Source organism: Quercus suber, unplaced genomic scaffold, assembly GCF_002906115.3.
Source record: "Quercus suber isolate HL8 unplaced genomic scaffold, Cork oak 2.0 scaffold_671, whole genome shotgun sequence".
NCBI lineage: Eukaryota > Viridiplantae > Streptophyta > Magnoliopsida > Fagales > Fagaceae > Quercus > Quercus suber.
The window spans coordinates 361,644-378,640 of NW_027070112.1; the positions used below are offsets into that span (position 1 = coordinate 361,644).

The 16,997-nt window shown below is 33.7% G+C and overlaps 2 protein-coding genes across 2 annotated transcripts; both read right to left on the bottom strand.

Annotated features, from left to right (window-relative positions):
- Positions 1-4,029: 4,029 nt before the first annotated feature.
- On the bottom strand, positions 4,030-7,889 carry LOC112033030 (large ribosomal subunit protein uL6c-like). Its single transcript, XM_065765996.1, is given in 5 exon segments — positions 4,030-4,499; positions 6,035-6,053; positions 6,056-6,175; positions 6,178-6,341; positions 7,680-7,889. Coding segments are annotated over 5 exon segments (675 nt in total). The 5' UTR covers positions 7,715-7,889; the 3' UTR covers positions 4,030-4,162.
- Positions 7,890-15,000: 7,111 nt separating this feature from the next.
- LOC112033032 (uncharacterized) lies at positions 15,001-16,282 on the bottom strand. The gene has a single exon (XM_024065809.2). It carries the CDS (start codon positions 16,185-16,187, stop codon positions 15,405-15,407), a length of 783 nt encoding a protein of 260 aa, XP_023921577.1. The 5' UTR covers positions 16,188-16,282; the 3' UTR covers positions 15,001-15,404.
- Between the last annotated feature and the right edge of the window lie 715 nt (positions 16,283-16,997).

The window sequence follows — 16,997 nt, forward strand, 5'->3', positions numbered from 1 at the left end:
ATGGAAGGCTGTTTTTACTAATGGAAGAAAACAACTAACCATAAATACCATAAATTTGAGGGGTGTATTTTGTAATTTACAATTTGAAAATGTTTTTAATTTTGTAAGTTTTTTAATTAAAAATGCATTTTCCATTCTTGTATTATATGAGGTGAGATATTTTGTAAATAATGTATTATGTGATTTAAAATTTGTTTTAGTAATTTTTACAAACAATTTGTCCTCTATAAATGACTATACGTCTTAAATAACCTAAAGAAGGAAAAAAAAATATATATATATATATAAATCCATCACTTATAATAGAAAAAATATACAATATATTTTAAGAACAATAAAAAAAATACAATACTTTAATAAAATAAGTAAAGTTTAATTTTATTAAGAACTTACTAACATTATGCTGAGAATGTGACATAATTTTACCCTTTTAAATATTATTAGATATTAGATATTAACATAGATGAGTGCTTTGTTTTGTTTTAGTATACTTTATTACTTTAAAATATAAAGTTTAAGAATTATATTGGGCCTTTATTTTATTTTTAGAATTTTAATAGAAAAAAGTCTAGTATTACAACAATTGCACAATATTTTTACAACAATATTCTTTATTTTGAGTTATGGTAAATCTTGGTATAATTTTTTTTCTTCTATTCATTATATTTTGAGTTATGGCGGGTAGACATCTTGCTTGTTCTTGCCGTGACTTGTGAGGATTTATTGAGTCCATAGAGCTTCAAAGGTAATAAGTTTGATGAAAAAATAATTATTTTAAAAATGTCTTATACTTGCAAATTCCATGTACAATGTTTTAACTTGGTTCTTAAAATTGGCATATCATCTGGTTAGATGGTGTCGCCATATTGTTTGTTTACACATATGTATTTTTTTTTAATTCTCTTTAATGAGCGAAACAAATTTTACTATTAGAAAGTTTTATGTATTATTAAAATAAAAATGAGAAAGTATTAAAAAGAATAAGAAAAAAGCCCTGTCAGCCCTGGTTGTATGGTGTGCTGACTATCTTTTTTACGTTTTGTCATGCAATCATGCAAGGGGAGTTTTGCTTTTACCAACCCTCTAGCACTATTTCTAGTCCCCAACCACCCATTCTGCAAAATTTTTGTTGTTCGTCTCTTTCTTTCATGTAGTTTGTGGATAAGTACTAAAGTTGCTTCTTTTGTGGAATCAAAGAGAAAAGAGGAGAGGGTCAGAATAATGGAGCAAGAATGAAAGGGAGAGTGGGTTAGGGAAAGTCTTCGGAATTGGATGATCAGAAAGAATAACTCCTTGTAGAAACATTCTTTCCAAGTCCTCCAATTTCATTGGTTTCCTATTATTCCTCCCTTTCACTTGCTTTTCCTATACTTTGGTTAATGGGTTTCTAGGACATCTTAATTGGCCAGGTGCTCTTACTTTGTTGGTCACCCTTTCATGTCTATGTCACCATTTTTGTACTTATTAGTCCTACTAGCCTCTTCTCCATTAAAAGTTATCTGAGTGCTCATCAAATTGTAATTTTGACCCAGATTTGAACCTTGTGCAAACTTAGTTTGAGCCAAGTTTGAGTCTTTATCGTAAAGAATTGGTGTGATGGGTGAGTATCAGTGTATTGTTGTGAGTCTTGTGACTATGAAACACTCGGTGGTTCTGAGACTAAATAGTTTTGGTTTGGGTTTTCCTTAATGGTTGAGTCATAAGTGTATGCCAAAGTTTTAGTTCCAATTCGGTTTCTGATAGAACCGCCAAGGTGGCCTAGGAAATTGATCACAGAGGATACAAATTGTTTTCTTCTTGGGGTCTGTTGGAGGTAAGATTGGAATTGTCCATTTTGTATTTTCTTTGAAATATAATTTAGTTCTTCTTAAGGCTATAATGAACCAAGTCATTCATAAACAACTCGAACTTGGCTCGATAAAAAGCCCGTTCATGTTTGTTTGTTTATAAACCAGTCAAGCTTAAGCTTTAGTTTTAGACTTGTTTAATAAACAAGCCGAGCCAAGTAAAAAATATTGTTTGTGAACAAGCTTGTGAACACCAAGACTTGATACAAAAGTAACAAAACAAGTTGGCCTAGGCTTATTTATGAGTTTGGTAATAAAATTGATATGAGCTTAACAAATAAACTCATATTTTTCCAAGACTTTAATTAATTATAAGTTGAGATTACTCATCTATACCAAATAGGCTAGATAATAAACTTGATATAGGCTTAATAACATACTTGTGTTGGATCTCAAGCTCAAAAACATGATATTGAGTTTAAGTTTGAGCTTGATATTGTGCTTGAGCTTGGCTTGACCAGTGAATCAAACCAAACCAAGCCAAGCTCAATCTTTTATACTTTATAACAAGCTTAAACTTGAACATTATTTGTAAGCTCGTATCAAGCTCAAGCCAAGCTTGAACATTCTACTTTTGTTGTCAAGCCAAGCTTGAACATTCACGACTCGACAAAACTTGGCTCGTTTACAGCTCTAGTTCTTCTATACTAATAAGTAATGTGGAGCTTACTTGAATAACATATGTCATTCAAATAACATATGTTACTTGAATAACATATTCACGACTCAACAAAGCTTGGCTCATTTATAGCTCTAATTCTTCTGTACTAATAAGTAATGTGAAGCTTACTTGAATAACATATTCTCCTCATTGTTTCATGGGGATTTTTCTCCGTTCATGGAAGTGTGCAAACAAAAGTTTTCTCTTTTATTTTATTCATCATAATTTTAAAATTATGAATTTGGACTTCCAAAACAATTTCAAATTACTGCTTTTTATTTTCATTACTAATATTGAATTTCAGAATTCTCTTCTATTATAATTTATTTTCTTTTTTGAAGATGCACAATTTTGATATGCATATTTTACATTTCCATTCTGCATTTATCTGATAATGTGAGTTCCCTCAAAATAAGCATTTTCCAAGTTCTTTTATGTCTTTCCTGTTGTCTATTCTGATATTAGCCCGTCTCTGTTTCTTGGTATCATTCTTGTTGATCATGCATCACCCCACGCTTTTGAAGCATTAACTTTGTCTATTGCAAATTACAGACTTTACAGTAGTAATATTTTTTGTGCTTTCTTCCATTGAAAGTTGATATTTAAATTCTAAACTCAGATATAGAGTTCTTGCAACCTAATTTTCTTGATTGCAACTTTTCTGGGCAGATTTTCAAGTATTTGAAGAAGTCCTCTGCTATAGCTCATATAATTTCTGAGATTGAAAATGGTCTCCAAGTGCCTCTAGTCTCATTTGATGCCACTGATCCAACTCTTTCTGCCCTCCAATTCCATTTTTCTCCAATCACACAAAGTGATTCCTACCAAATGGCTGCTATGGCTGATTTTTAGTTGACTGTTATGGATCAAAAGCGATTGCCATCTTTGTTGATGATGATTATGCAAGGAATGGGATATAACTTTAGATGATGAACTCGAGAAGAGAACACCGGAGATTGCTCAAAATTGCCTTTGCCAATCCAGTTTGATGTAAGAAACATCACTGATATGCTTAATAAATCATTAAGTGTGCGTTTGCATGATTAATTTTGCCAACTTATTTTATTATTTAGCTTATTTTGTTTTGCTACTATTCATGAATCCCCATGCACTTTTTTGATACTATTAATAAGTCTCACTATACTATTTCAACTAACTTTTACCTTTATCTACAGTACTTTTAGTAAAAAGTTTTTAGTTTCAGCAAAATAAACGGATCCCACAAATCTAAATTGATCAGTCCTTGTGTCTATGGAACTAGTCTTTGATGGAACCTTCTCATCTCCTCTCTTTCCAGTGGGTCTTTGAAACTAGTCTTGAATTCACCTTTGTTTTTTACTTTCTATTTTGACAGATGTATTGCAAACGCTTTCCACAACATGAAAATGACAACTTTCACTCACCTTCATGACCATAAATATCAACGGCATGGGAGCAACACAATTCTTTGACACCCCACACAAGTGACCATCTTTTTTGCAATGCTAAGGAAACTCAATTGTCAAGACAACAAATAGAAAATGGGGAGAAAAAAGTGAGCTACTTGACAATTGTAATCAATTTCTTTAACTGTGAGTACATCCAGTTAATCTAATGCACATTTGAAAATAACAACGAGACAACAAAAATCAAAGAAGTAAACAAAAACATCTCATTACTTCTTCTTTCCAGCTTTCCCTTCCTTTCGTCTAACAATTTCATCAGCATATTTCACACCCTTACCTTTATATGGTTCTGGGGGTCTCCATCTCCTAACAGAAGCAGCAAATTGACCGATAGCACTTTTGTCATATCCACTGACAGTAATTCGGGTGTTGTCTTCCACTTTCACTTTTATGCCATCTGGGATTGCCATCCTAACTGGATGAGAGAACCCAAGATTTAGTACCAAGTCATTTCCTTCTAACATTGCACGATACCCAACGCCAATCAGTTGAAGTTTCTTCTCGAAACCTTTCGAAACTCCCACCACCATATTGTCGGTAAGTGTCCTAACCAAATTGTTTTATAAGAATCAAAAGATTAATTAAGAATACTACAAGGAAACTGCAGGAGTAATGCCAACCCCAGTTTTGTCTACAAAGATTTAAGGTAAAAAAAAAAAAAAAAAAAAAAAGGAGGAAGGGGCAGAGGGGTGATGAATACTTAAACCAATTTACATTGATAGCAATGGTTAGTATGAATGGTCTGTCAAATTAATTTTCTCATGGATGGGCAAGCATCACGAGTGGGTATGCATCGAAGTGTGCAATTCATAGATGCTTATGCCCCCTACTTTAGATTTTATGGATTTGCTGAGTCTGAAACCTTGTTTGTGATGTTATACAACGATCGTCATGAGTTATACTGGACGTTTCTATGCAACGCCATGAATAGTTCACTCATTCAAGAGAAACATTTATGAAACTAACATTCATTCCCACTATGTCTTTCTCTTCCTCTATTAACATGTCTATTGGATTTCTTTAGCAGGACATGCGAGACAAATCTATGACTACTCATGCATATTTTTGCTCGACAAAGAAGACTGTCCATGTAATATAAATAACTGAAATGGGGATATACAAATACATGAGCATTTATTCAAGCCAAAGAAAAACCAGAATTTTCATTCCCCTAATATCTACACCAGCATATAAACTATAAAGCCACAACTCCAACCTCTCTTACTCATAGTGAGTTGGCTTCTATCCTATGAATGGTAATTTCACCAATTGAAACATATAAATCAGTTTTATCACATTAATTTTTGCCTTATAAATTCATCAAATTTCATAGTAATTCCTAGTGCTGATATGCAAGTAATTCATCAGATAAATGAATCATACCAGCTTCATGGAATAAACAACAAGCCACATCATAATTGGTTAAGTTTGTTCTCAAAGTGGAGAGATACACAAGTGCTTGAGTGTAGCTGCATGCATGTGTACAAAAGTCTGCTAGTGTGCATGCAGCATGCCTATGTGTATACTTCTTACTCTCCTTTTTTATTGGCAATTATACGTGGGTCCAGAAAACACTACTTGATCCTCAACCAAGTGTGTACTTCTTACTTATAGTCATATTCTTCAAACCAAAAGTTTTTTTTTTTTTTAAACTAATTAAATTTTAACCTTGAGATAAATATATATGATGGGACACTTTCCATAACAATTAACAATAGAAGGCCAAGTTCCTACACAATGAGACTAACAAAGTTAAGTGCCACAAACAACTCAAAAATACAAACTGCAACCAATGAGAGAGAGAGAGCATCGGATATTGAATGATGATCTCTAGATTCTCAAATTAAATAGTAGGGGAATAACCTTGATCAATACTTTCTAATGCAAAGTCTCTCCCCACCTTCCCTCTCTACACAAACACACAAATTTATAAAAGACCCATGAAGAATTTAAGAATAAAGCCAAGAAAATTAAAAAAATAAAAGCCTATTAGCATTAGGATTCAAGGGATAAACATAATCATATTATAAAATATCAAAAGAAAAGGGAAGTGTTAATGCCAAAAGGATAGATGAATTTACCTGAAAAGCCCATGCATTTGTTGGCCCTTCTAGTTTCCATTGCTTTTTTGACCTTGAGAGTGCCGGGCTCCTCCCTTTCAACATTCACTTCTCGTGGATAGGACTGTGAAAGTTCCCCTAAAGGACCCTTTACCTTTAAAATTGACCTTCCAAAGTGATTGTCACATTGCTTGGCACTTGAATTGGTTGCTTTCCAATTCTTGATTCTTTACACACCACAGTTTTCCTCAAGAAACCAACACGATTTACAGGAACACTAGAAACAGATACTTCATTTTTCTTGCCCAAAAATACAGTCCTCAAATTGCTGAAACATGATAGTAAAGGAGTTGGCTCAAAATTTCAAATATTCCATGCTTGAGTAATAAGTTTACCATCAAGTGAACTAAGTCTAGTATTACAGAAATCATTATCAACTTTTTGTCCAGATATAATAAAGATTCCCCAAATACACTGTCTTGCTTATACATGACACATAATCCTCTGGTTGATTGTTGATAAAATGCAGGAAGGAAATGAATATAGACAAAGGAAAACCAATATCTGCACTCTGCTAAGCCTAAAGATTGCTATTGGCGAAGTTGAGTTCAATAAGTTGGAAAACAAAACAACAAAAAAACATAAGGCTCATAGTGAAATTTCCCTTTCCAATATTTTGTCCAGGAGTATCACAACCAGTAATTATACCGATAAATAAATCAACTATGCTTGTTTCCACTTATCCAAAAAAAAAAAAAAACTATGCTTGCGTCTAAAACAATGTTGACAGGAAAATTTTAACATACCATAAAAAAAAAATTTACATATTCTCTTATTATTAAGCCACTGAATCTATTCATACTAGTCTATACTACAAGCAACCTTAGAAGTTAAAAACCTGCTTCTAGAATTCTAAACCCTCAAAATCTTAAGCTATTGTACAAAGGAACTGATTTCTGGTACAAAAGCATGTCATATTTTACAGAAAGAAAAAAGAAAATCAAGAACTTCCAAAAACTAAACAAATTCTAGTTGGGAAATAACACATGAAACAATATAATATCCCAAAGTTAAAGAGTACATATTTTTAGTGGAAAATAGGTACAATTGTCTATGACCAAAAAAAAAAAATCCACTATAATGTATAAACAATCATACTATCAACAGACTAGAGCTACTATTATTGCGTATGAAAGGGATAGCTTTCTTCAACACAGGTAACTTAATGAGTTAAGGAGGAGCCATTTTCCAAAGACACAATGAGATACAAAATTCCATCAAATCAAGCATTCAGCTTTCTTTCAATCAAAGAAGACCCATCAAACTGACTCTAAATAAAAACAAGTTAACATCATATCAACAAATTCAATGCCATTTTGGAAAAATTAATGCCATTATCCTAAGGTAGCTTAACTGAAACCCAATGTAATGACAAATAAAAAAGGTTCAAAACTCAAAATTTCTCAAATTTCTTATAAAATTAAAGATACCCAGAAGCCAAAAATGGAATTTTAAGTGCACCTGCAACTACAAACAAATGTTATATACCTCCACACCTCACAAAAGGAAAACCCATTAAAGCAACACAAGTATGTAAGAAGCTGAGCATTAAAAAAACAAATGGTATAAGATAGAAATAGAGAAGATTTGGGTATTGGGTACTGACCTGGTTTGAAAAGAGGAGTTGAGCGAGGAAGCCATTGTTAAGAGTTATAAAGAAAGCATCAGCTAAGGTTTTAAGTGTTATCTCATGAAGTAGAGAAGAAGACGAGGCTATCCGAATGAACTGTGTTTATGTTATCCACTGGTACCTGTTTTTTGTTTTTTGAAATGACGGAAATACCCTTTAAGAGAGGAGCGAAATGTCGAATTTACCCTTGTGTTTAGAGCTACTATATGTCACCGGTTTTTTTTTTTTTTTGGGGTTATGGGATTTCATGTTGGTAGCTGGTTTTATTTTGTGGTTGATGAAGAGAGAAACAAACAAAGAGCTAGAGAGAGAAGAGAGTGAAATGAACAAAAAAGAAATTGAATAGTGTTGGATTTGAGGTGAAAAATAAGGAATGAGATGTTGGCTTGGGTGAATTGTAAAATGGTATTATAAAATAAATAAAGTAACTCTTTTTTTGTATAAAATAGATATTTTTATACAAACTCGAATGTGAATACTCTAAGCAAGTTATTATTATAATTTTTTTATTAGGTCAAATTAACTAGTGTCCACTTAATGATTTATTTTAGAAAAATTTTAATACCACTTTCATAAAAAGTCTCTTAAAATATTTCATAAACCAAATATACTCGTTAATTTCTCCCTTAAATTATTATTATTATTATTATTATTATTATTAGCACTAGCATGGACTAAGTTTAAAATGACCGTTATAACCTTAACATTTCACAGTCAAGTCATTTTTATTTTTTTTAAAGTCATCTTTGATAATTTACATCCAAAATAATAATTTTAATAGCCGAACTTTTATTTTTTGAGAAGAAAGTTGGTAGAAGAACTTGAAGACTGTCTTCATACAACAATTTTTACAAGTTTTCCCAAATTTTTACATTTTAAAGAATGCACTTTATCAAAAAAAAAAAAAAAAATCCAAATGGACCCAGGATTAGGCCTGGCCCAGCGCAGCCCAGTCAAAAAAAGCAGAGTTGGAATAGTATAGAACAAAAGGTGTTTTTTTTTTTTTTTTTTTTTGGTTAAATTTGATAAAAGAATCCACAACGTGTAGTTTAAGAATTAAGAGTAACTTTTGATCAAAGCTTTACATTCTCAATGGACGGCGCAAGTAATTTTCTGAATATTTCTTATTATCAATCAATGAATGAATGAAAAATAACTATTGGATGACTTGCATGTATCCAAGACCCCGTGTGCCTTGGGAAATTCTTTTTCCTCAAGCGGTTTGGACGTTATGGTTGCATAGGAATAAGGTTATCTTCCAAACTGGAAAAATTGAGGAGGGCACGAGTGCTTGTTGTGTTAAGAAAGGAGTGGAGTTCTATGCTATAGTTCCTAATGGCCCGAACAAACCAAGAAGAACGCTTGTCCAAGTGAGATGGCTTAAACCCCTTCGGGGTTGGACAAAGCTTAATACTGACGGGTTTGTGATTGGTAATCCGTTGAAGGCTGGTGAGGGTGGCTTACTTAGGTGCAACAATGGTGAATGGTTGGCTGGCTTCACGCTCGGAAACATGTCAAGCACTGTTGCCAAACTGTGGGCTTTGAAGGATGGTCTAAACATGGCCAAGCAGATGGCGATTGATAGTATTTGTATTGAAATGGACGCTGAATTTATTGTACACCTTGTTTCGAGTCCCTCTGTAGTCAATCTAATGCTTGAACCTCTCTTAATTGATTGCAGGAACCTAATATTGACATTTTCTAATCACACAGTGACACATGTGTTCAGAGAAACTAATAGCTGTGCTGACTGCCTTGCTCGCATGGGAGCAGCTCTCAACCATGATTTTGATGTTTATCTTTTGTATTACCCACCGGATGTGGTGGTTGATTTATTGGCTACAGAGAAAGTCGAAATTACTTTTTGTAACAAACTTATTGTTTCTTAATCTTATTTCAAGCGTCGTATACCCAAAAAAAAAAAAAAAAAAGGAATAATATAAAGCAAAACCCTTTTTTTCTCTTTCCATTTAGAATCATACTTTATACCAAAGTGATGTGATCTTTCTACTTTTTAAAGCAACTCAGGTTGCCTAAATTCCTTGTCATGTCATATGCATCTCTATCAATTTAACCTTGCTCTCACTTTTGTGGACAACAATGTATTTTTAGGGACTATAATATTCAGATTAATTTGACTTCAACTTTTTCTTTTTTTGGATTAGTTCAAAAGCATTAGGTAAGACCAAATTTTAGAATAAGTATTAACCCTTTAACCAAGTAGTTAATTACTTAATTTAGAAGTGGTATTATAGTAAGTTGAACAGTGAACACAAATGGGTCAAAAACTTTGTGAGAATAGTGTTATTTTTCCATATCAAAACTAGAAACACATGGGTGAAGACCAAAAGTGGGATCGTAAATTAGGAATTTATAAGCAATGGGAGGTACTCATCTAGGACACAACAATTAGATCTTTTTTCTTTTTTCTTTTTCTATTTTTTTGCGGATGTAGCAGAAATTTAGGCACTAATTAGAACACTAGCATTAAACATGTTAAATTTTAGTATATTAGCACATCAAATAGCAGAAAGTGAGCTTCATATATTTTATATGTTAAAATTTTTTTAGAATTAGTAAAAGTGTACAGTTATTATTTTATTTTTCATTTTCTCACTCCTTTCACATGTTAGGTATCTCATTTTGTGGTTTAGAATTTTTTATTTTTTTTATTTTTTTAAGGTCAGGTGTTCTACTTTGTGGCTGAGTTGTTATTATTATTATTAAAAAATTATTTTTAATAGTGATGGGTTAAAAGTAAAAGATATGATGTGAAGTGTATTATCAAATGTTATGTTAAAATAGATAAAGTAATTTCTTTTTGTATTAAAATATACTCTCTTTTTTTTTTCTTTTTTCTTTTTTGGGAACAATTAATGTACTCTAAGGAATAGTTTGCATGTAGCATGATTTTTTTTCAAAATAACTACAAAAGCCAAACAATTTTATTAGCTAGCAACTTTTCCAAACTATTTAAGAAATTAACAACTCGAGTATGTGAGACTCGATTTTAATGTAGCAAATCGAGTTTAAGGGATTCGATTTTTGTGTGCTGGCAGACCTAATGTCCACGGGGAAATTAAGTCTTAAAGACTCGATTTCCTGTTCACCATCTTCTTCCTTGTTCTTTTTCTTTTTCTTTTTTTCTTTTTTTTTTCTCCATCTGCCTTCCCACTTCCTTCTTCCAAGCCCCCAAAAACCCAAGACAATGCTTCCTTCTTCATCTATATCTATTCCTCAAAATCCTAAACCCATTTCTTACAATCCTAAACCCAAATCACGATCTGCAAAAATCCAAACCCAAAAATCATTCCCTATCTCACTTCCTTGTTTCACGTTGCCCCACCACCGCGCCTCCTCTATTTCCACCGTCATTACCGTCGTCAGTCTCTCTATCTCCTCACCACCGGTCGTGGATCTCAACGCCACTGCCAACCACCACCAATTCAAGCTCCTTTGCACAATCTCAATCTCCAAAACCGCCCCAGTTCTTTTTCCACTAGGTAAATTCAAAAAAAACACACAACTCTTTTTGCTCTCTTTCGTAATTGCTAATACTTGATGACCTTGCTTTCATGGCCTCAAAAATCATCCAAATTGCTTCCTTTGAAGCTGAGAACCAAACCAAACTCTCTCTGAGGCAAGCCTTTGAGCTTTTGGAACCAAAACTTAGACCCCCATTTGACTTAACAATCCCAGAGCAACAGAAATATGCTTTATGGGTTTCTGGAGGGAACTCGAGTCTCTAAGACTCGAGTTCCACGTGAATTTTCTTCATCCATGTTGCCCACGCACCTCATGGAAATCGAGTATTTGAGACTCGATTTGCTACATTGAAATTGAGTCTCTCATATTCGAGTTGTTACTTTCCTAAATAGTTTTAAAACGTTACTAATTGACAAAATTGTTTGGTTTTTGTAGTTAATTTGAAGGAAAAAAAAATCCCATGTAGCAGCCTAGCTTAGGTTTTCCACACTTGAGATTGAGTTAAATGTGAAGGAAAAAAAAAGGATAAATCAACCTGTTCTATCAAGTTATTGCATGTTTTTATAATTTTTTTTAATAATTCGATAATTGCAATAATGGAATAAAGAGGGTCAAACATAGTAGTATAAGAAATCATATTATGAGCAGCGTAGAGCCACTATTATTGGGTTTAAAATGGATAGTTTTCTTCAACACTAGGCCGGCTGCAAACCAATTGCAGGGAATAAACTTTCAAAGATTACCTTAACCGGTCAACGATCCGTTTTCCAGTGACTACATAGGTACAAAATCCCATCAAATCAAGCAATCAGCATTCGATCAGCAATGAGGTAATACACCATGCATGTATGTTTTTTCCCACTCATATAGAGTTGGACTCCACATGTTTGGGGTCCACTTACATGTGAAAGAGAGAAAACATGTATCTTATACATGATATATTTTTTATCAAGAATTAGGAAGACCTATCAAACTAACTCAAATAGAACAAGTGCATTGTGCAATCATACAAATTGGATGTCATTTAAATAAATTTAAAAAAAAAAAAAGAAAAAAAGAAAAAAAGAAAAAAAAAGGTTTTACTAGCATATATCCTTAGGGCATAAAAAAAGTGACCAACTTTTTTTTACAATTTTTCATAAAATATTTTCTTATGGCATACATTAGTAAACTATTTGAAGAAAAATTTCATGAGAAAATGAAAAAGTAATTAACTTTTTTTACAGTTTTTTCAATTTCTCATAAAAAGTTTCCTAAAACGAATAATTAGTGTATGCCTTAACAAAATCAATAAGCTTCTAAGTCACGTTGATTTTCACAAAATAGTTTACAGCTATTAAGATGGCAAATTGTGAATGATAAACGATAAAATGATATCAATAGTAGACTTAGATGAGAAATAGTAAAAACATAGGAATAATTATACTCTACCCACCTATGGTTTGCCTCTAATTTAATGTGTCTACCTGTGGTTTTAATTTTCACACTTTACCCACCTGTGATTTTCACCGTTACTGTGTCATAACCCACCTCTATTAAAAAAAAGGGGTAAATAAGTCTTTTTACACCCATTTTATGTCTCTTTCCTCTCAAAACAAGAAAAAAAAAGATTAAAATATGGTATTGGTTTCTCATCATTCACAAACATGAAGAACATACACAAACATAAAGAACATACACCCAGAAAACTAATACAAATCAAATGAAGCAAAACCATGAGAGAGAGTTCTTCGTCTTCTTCCTTATACTTATTTTTTGTGCCTGAACTAAGAAATTTATTAAAATCAAAGCATAACACAATTTACAACATGACAACAGGGAGGATCAACAATTTCCAACACTTAATTTCTAAAGTTTTGATTTTCAACATCCAAGATCTCACTCACACAAAGCCAGTGTATATACATTAGCAACACCCAAGGGGAGGATCGACAAAGCTTGACCAAGGGAATAGAGATATGAGAGAGGACAGTTTCAAAGCCAAACAACAAACCCACCAGAAAAAATCATAACATCGTGAACAGTAGAATAAAAATTACTTGATTTGTTGGGTATAATAGAAGTAAAGTGAAACTTTCAAAGCTAAACAACAACCCAAAACCCACGGAATCACCAGATTCGCCACCAAATCAGTCAACAATTTCCTACAACGAGCCCAGGTTTGATTGTGCAAGGCCTCCACACCACTGTGGTAGATCGAAGAGTGAGTTTGAGAGTTAGGTTCGGAAAGATCGGGTAGAGAAGTGGAGAGATGGTCGTGGCTGGGGTTTGCCGTGAAGGAGCTTGGAAGCTTCAATTCTGTTAGATTCCGAAAGATCAAAGAGGGAGGGAGGTGTTTAGGCTGAGATCGAGTTAAGATAGAGATTCCGGTGAGAGGGAGGTTCGAGCTTGAGAACCACCATCTGAGGTGGTGTTGGAGTGATGAAGATGAGCTATGAGTGGTTGGCCATGGCTGGGTTTGGGGTTTGGAGAAAGATTGTTGAAGAAGAATAGGTGTAAGTGGTTGGCCATTGATTTTTTTTTTCTTTGAACAAATTAGTAACCATTGTGGTGAAAGAGAGACAACAAGGCAAATATATATTTGTGGAGGTTGGTTTGAGTTTGATTTTTCTGGGTTTATGTTCTTCATGTTCAAGATTTGTGTGAATTGAGAGAGAAGTCAATACCACTTTTTGATCTTGTTTTTCTTGTGTTTTTAGTTGTATTTCGATAGATCTGTGGTTTGTACTTTGATGATATTGCTTGATTTAATTTGTATTAGTTTTATGGGTATATGTTCTTCATATTAGTGAGTGAGTTTTGGGAGTGAGAGTGTTTTGATCCGTTTGAGGTTTTGTTTTTTACATATTCTGTGTTAGAGTAACGACTGAAGAAGAGGTGGATTATGACACAATAACGGTGAGAATCACAGGTGAGTAAAGTGTCAAAATTAAAACCACGGGTAAGCACATTGAATTAGAGACAAACCACAGGTGGGTAAAGTGTAATTATCCTAAAAACATATCAACTCAACTGTGGTGAAAAATTCTTGTGTTTGTAGTGTTACTCTAAAAAAATTATAATGTGTCATCCTAAGATATCTAAAATCGTATTTTTTCAAAGTACAACTTTTAAAATCTTGTTTGGAAATCACTTATTTTTTTAAGAGACTTGGATTACGTCTAATGCATCAGTTGCACTGTACACGTTAGAATGCGGATACATGTTTATATCCCACTGTGTCTAGTGCACTAATGCTATGGACACAAGTCGTGTCCTTTTTTAGTTTTTTAAATACAACTTATTGCATTTTTTTTTTTTTTTCATTCACAGCTTTTTAAATCAACTAGTAATTTTCAAGTGAAAAAAATAAATTGTACCGAAAGGGCACTGTTCTTGATGATTTGGCTAAGAGAGGACAAACCTAACAAGGCAAAAGAAGACCTTATTTCATTTTGAGATCCTTGATGTGTTTAGTGAGCATTTCAAGCTGGAGTTTTTCCCTGTTCACATAGCCTTCATCAACATTGAATATTCCTAACCAAACCAGACCATTTGTAGCTCAAATCATAGTACTGATCAACTGGATCCATCTCAACTGTAGTTTAAAGGTGATCCCTGACATTAGAGCCTTTTTACTATATGACACTACTTACTTTCTCCTTTCCGACTTGTCGTAACTAGTAAGTAAAAAAAAAAAAAAAAGGTTTGGTGACAAAATTGAGCAAATAAAAAAACCTAGGAGCAGAACAAACTGGATCCATTCACATTACTGGTTTTTAGATGGAAGATATAAACTTTCCTTCCCAGACCAAATAAGGAAACAAAAACAAACGGGAAAATTTTTCTATATGAACATTTAATTTCATAATTCGGATGAAAATCTTGATGAACTTTACATTCGAAACTAAAATTTATCTCAACCTAGCAATAGCATCCTCGACATTGACATTTAGATTGTCATAGACAGAACAAAGCATTTTATGACAGTAAAGTTTATAAAATAAACATACTAACAATGCACCCTACTATCCCATTGCCTTGAGCCATGTTCAGAATCTGCAATGAATCATCCCAAGCATTCTGCAAAAAATGCAGCATAAACTGAACATGGAGGACTCTGCTTCAATTACACTATTAACACTTATCCCTTCCGCAGAATAAAAGAATAGAACTCACTCAAGTAGACAACATATTATATACTCAAAAGCGTTCACAAAACTGATTTCTCCCAACTCACTGGAATTGCTGCTCTCCTGAATCCATAATGGCATAACCGCAAGAGTTCCACTGCCTTGAGGCAGGTTTATTATCTACCACATATGAATAATTTCCCTTCTTCCTTCCCCTACCATTTCTCCATTCATTACTACCCCTTTGATAGTCATTGCCTGCAAACCTTGAGGTTTTATACCTTGACATGTACCTAGGAGAGCCTTGTTTCTTCCTGCTATTGTCATCATATGTTCCCCAATTACCACCACTTCTATCATCCACATTCTCCGCCCCATTATAATTATTCTCCCACTCATAACAACTATTTTTCCACTTATTCCAAGCCTGTGAATCATTTGGATGACTTCCCCATCCATAATCTTTCATGGCTCCATTATTCTGATCATTACTATTTTCCCAAGGATTATTGTCATTATCCACTTTGCGGTCCCAATCCTCATTTCCAGGATGCCGGGACAAGTCAGCAGCTTTTTGTAATTCCTCTTCATCTTCTCCCCATCCAGTGCAAGAGAATGATTTATTCAAGAGCGAATCACCAAGAATCACAACCTTCTCATCTTTATCTACCTCATTAGGAGTCTCTTGCTCCTGTTCCAAGTCCAACAGCAACTCTGGATCTATGCTGGAGTTCCAATCTACTTTGTCAATATAGATATCAGGATCAGGCAATGATATGTTGCAGGGAAGGCCATTGATCCCTGCCCAATATCGTTTTTTTGCATTGCAAAATGCCTCCTCACCAGCAGAGTCATTCCATTGAACAACATTGTCATAAAGATACATACATTTCTTGGTTTCCAAGAGCTTTCGCCATGGAACTGAACCAATTAATAAGCAGAATTCCTTTTCCCAGGAAGGCACAGACGACTGCCAATTATCTGAAACCAAATGAGTAAAAACATAAATTGAATTACACATGCAAGGATCCACTATCATACTTAAAATCTATCTCTTAGAAGAAGGTAATAGCAGAGTTGACAGGAATAGAAAGTGACACAACAAATGGGGATAAGATCCCCTTCAATCATTGGAACCTTATAGTGCCGTCACTATTATTCATTGCAGGTGGGCTCAGCCCCTTGGACCATGGTAATGCATCTTATAAGTTTAACTAAATCCAGAATACAGGTATATAACAAATCTACAAAAGAAACAAGCAGAGATTGACAATAGATAGGATAACTCCATAATGGATTCCATTCTTCATCAGCATCATTTTCCATTTCTGAAGAACTTCCCACATCATTAACTCACATTTTCAAGAACCAAATCCAACAAAAACATCAATATTTCCACATTTGTTTATCTTATGTTACCCACATTGTGTTAAACAACCAGAACTCAAACAAGGTACCAAGTAACGCATACAAATCTTAAGATCTCTTAGACTCACCTTAACTCATGATTCATCAGAAAGTCACAAACATCAGCAAGCACCCAAACCTACAACTCTCCAGTAAATTCAACCAGTAAAGTTCACAATACAGAGGAAGCCCCACATGAAACTACAGAATGTGAATTTTCTTCCCAAATCGTCGCATGAGTAACCAACACCAGAAACATGAACCAAACAAGACAAGCAAGACTACACCC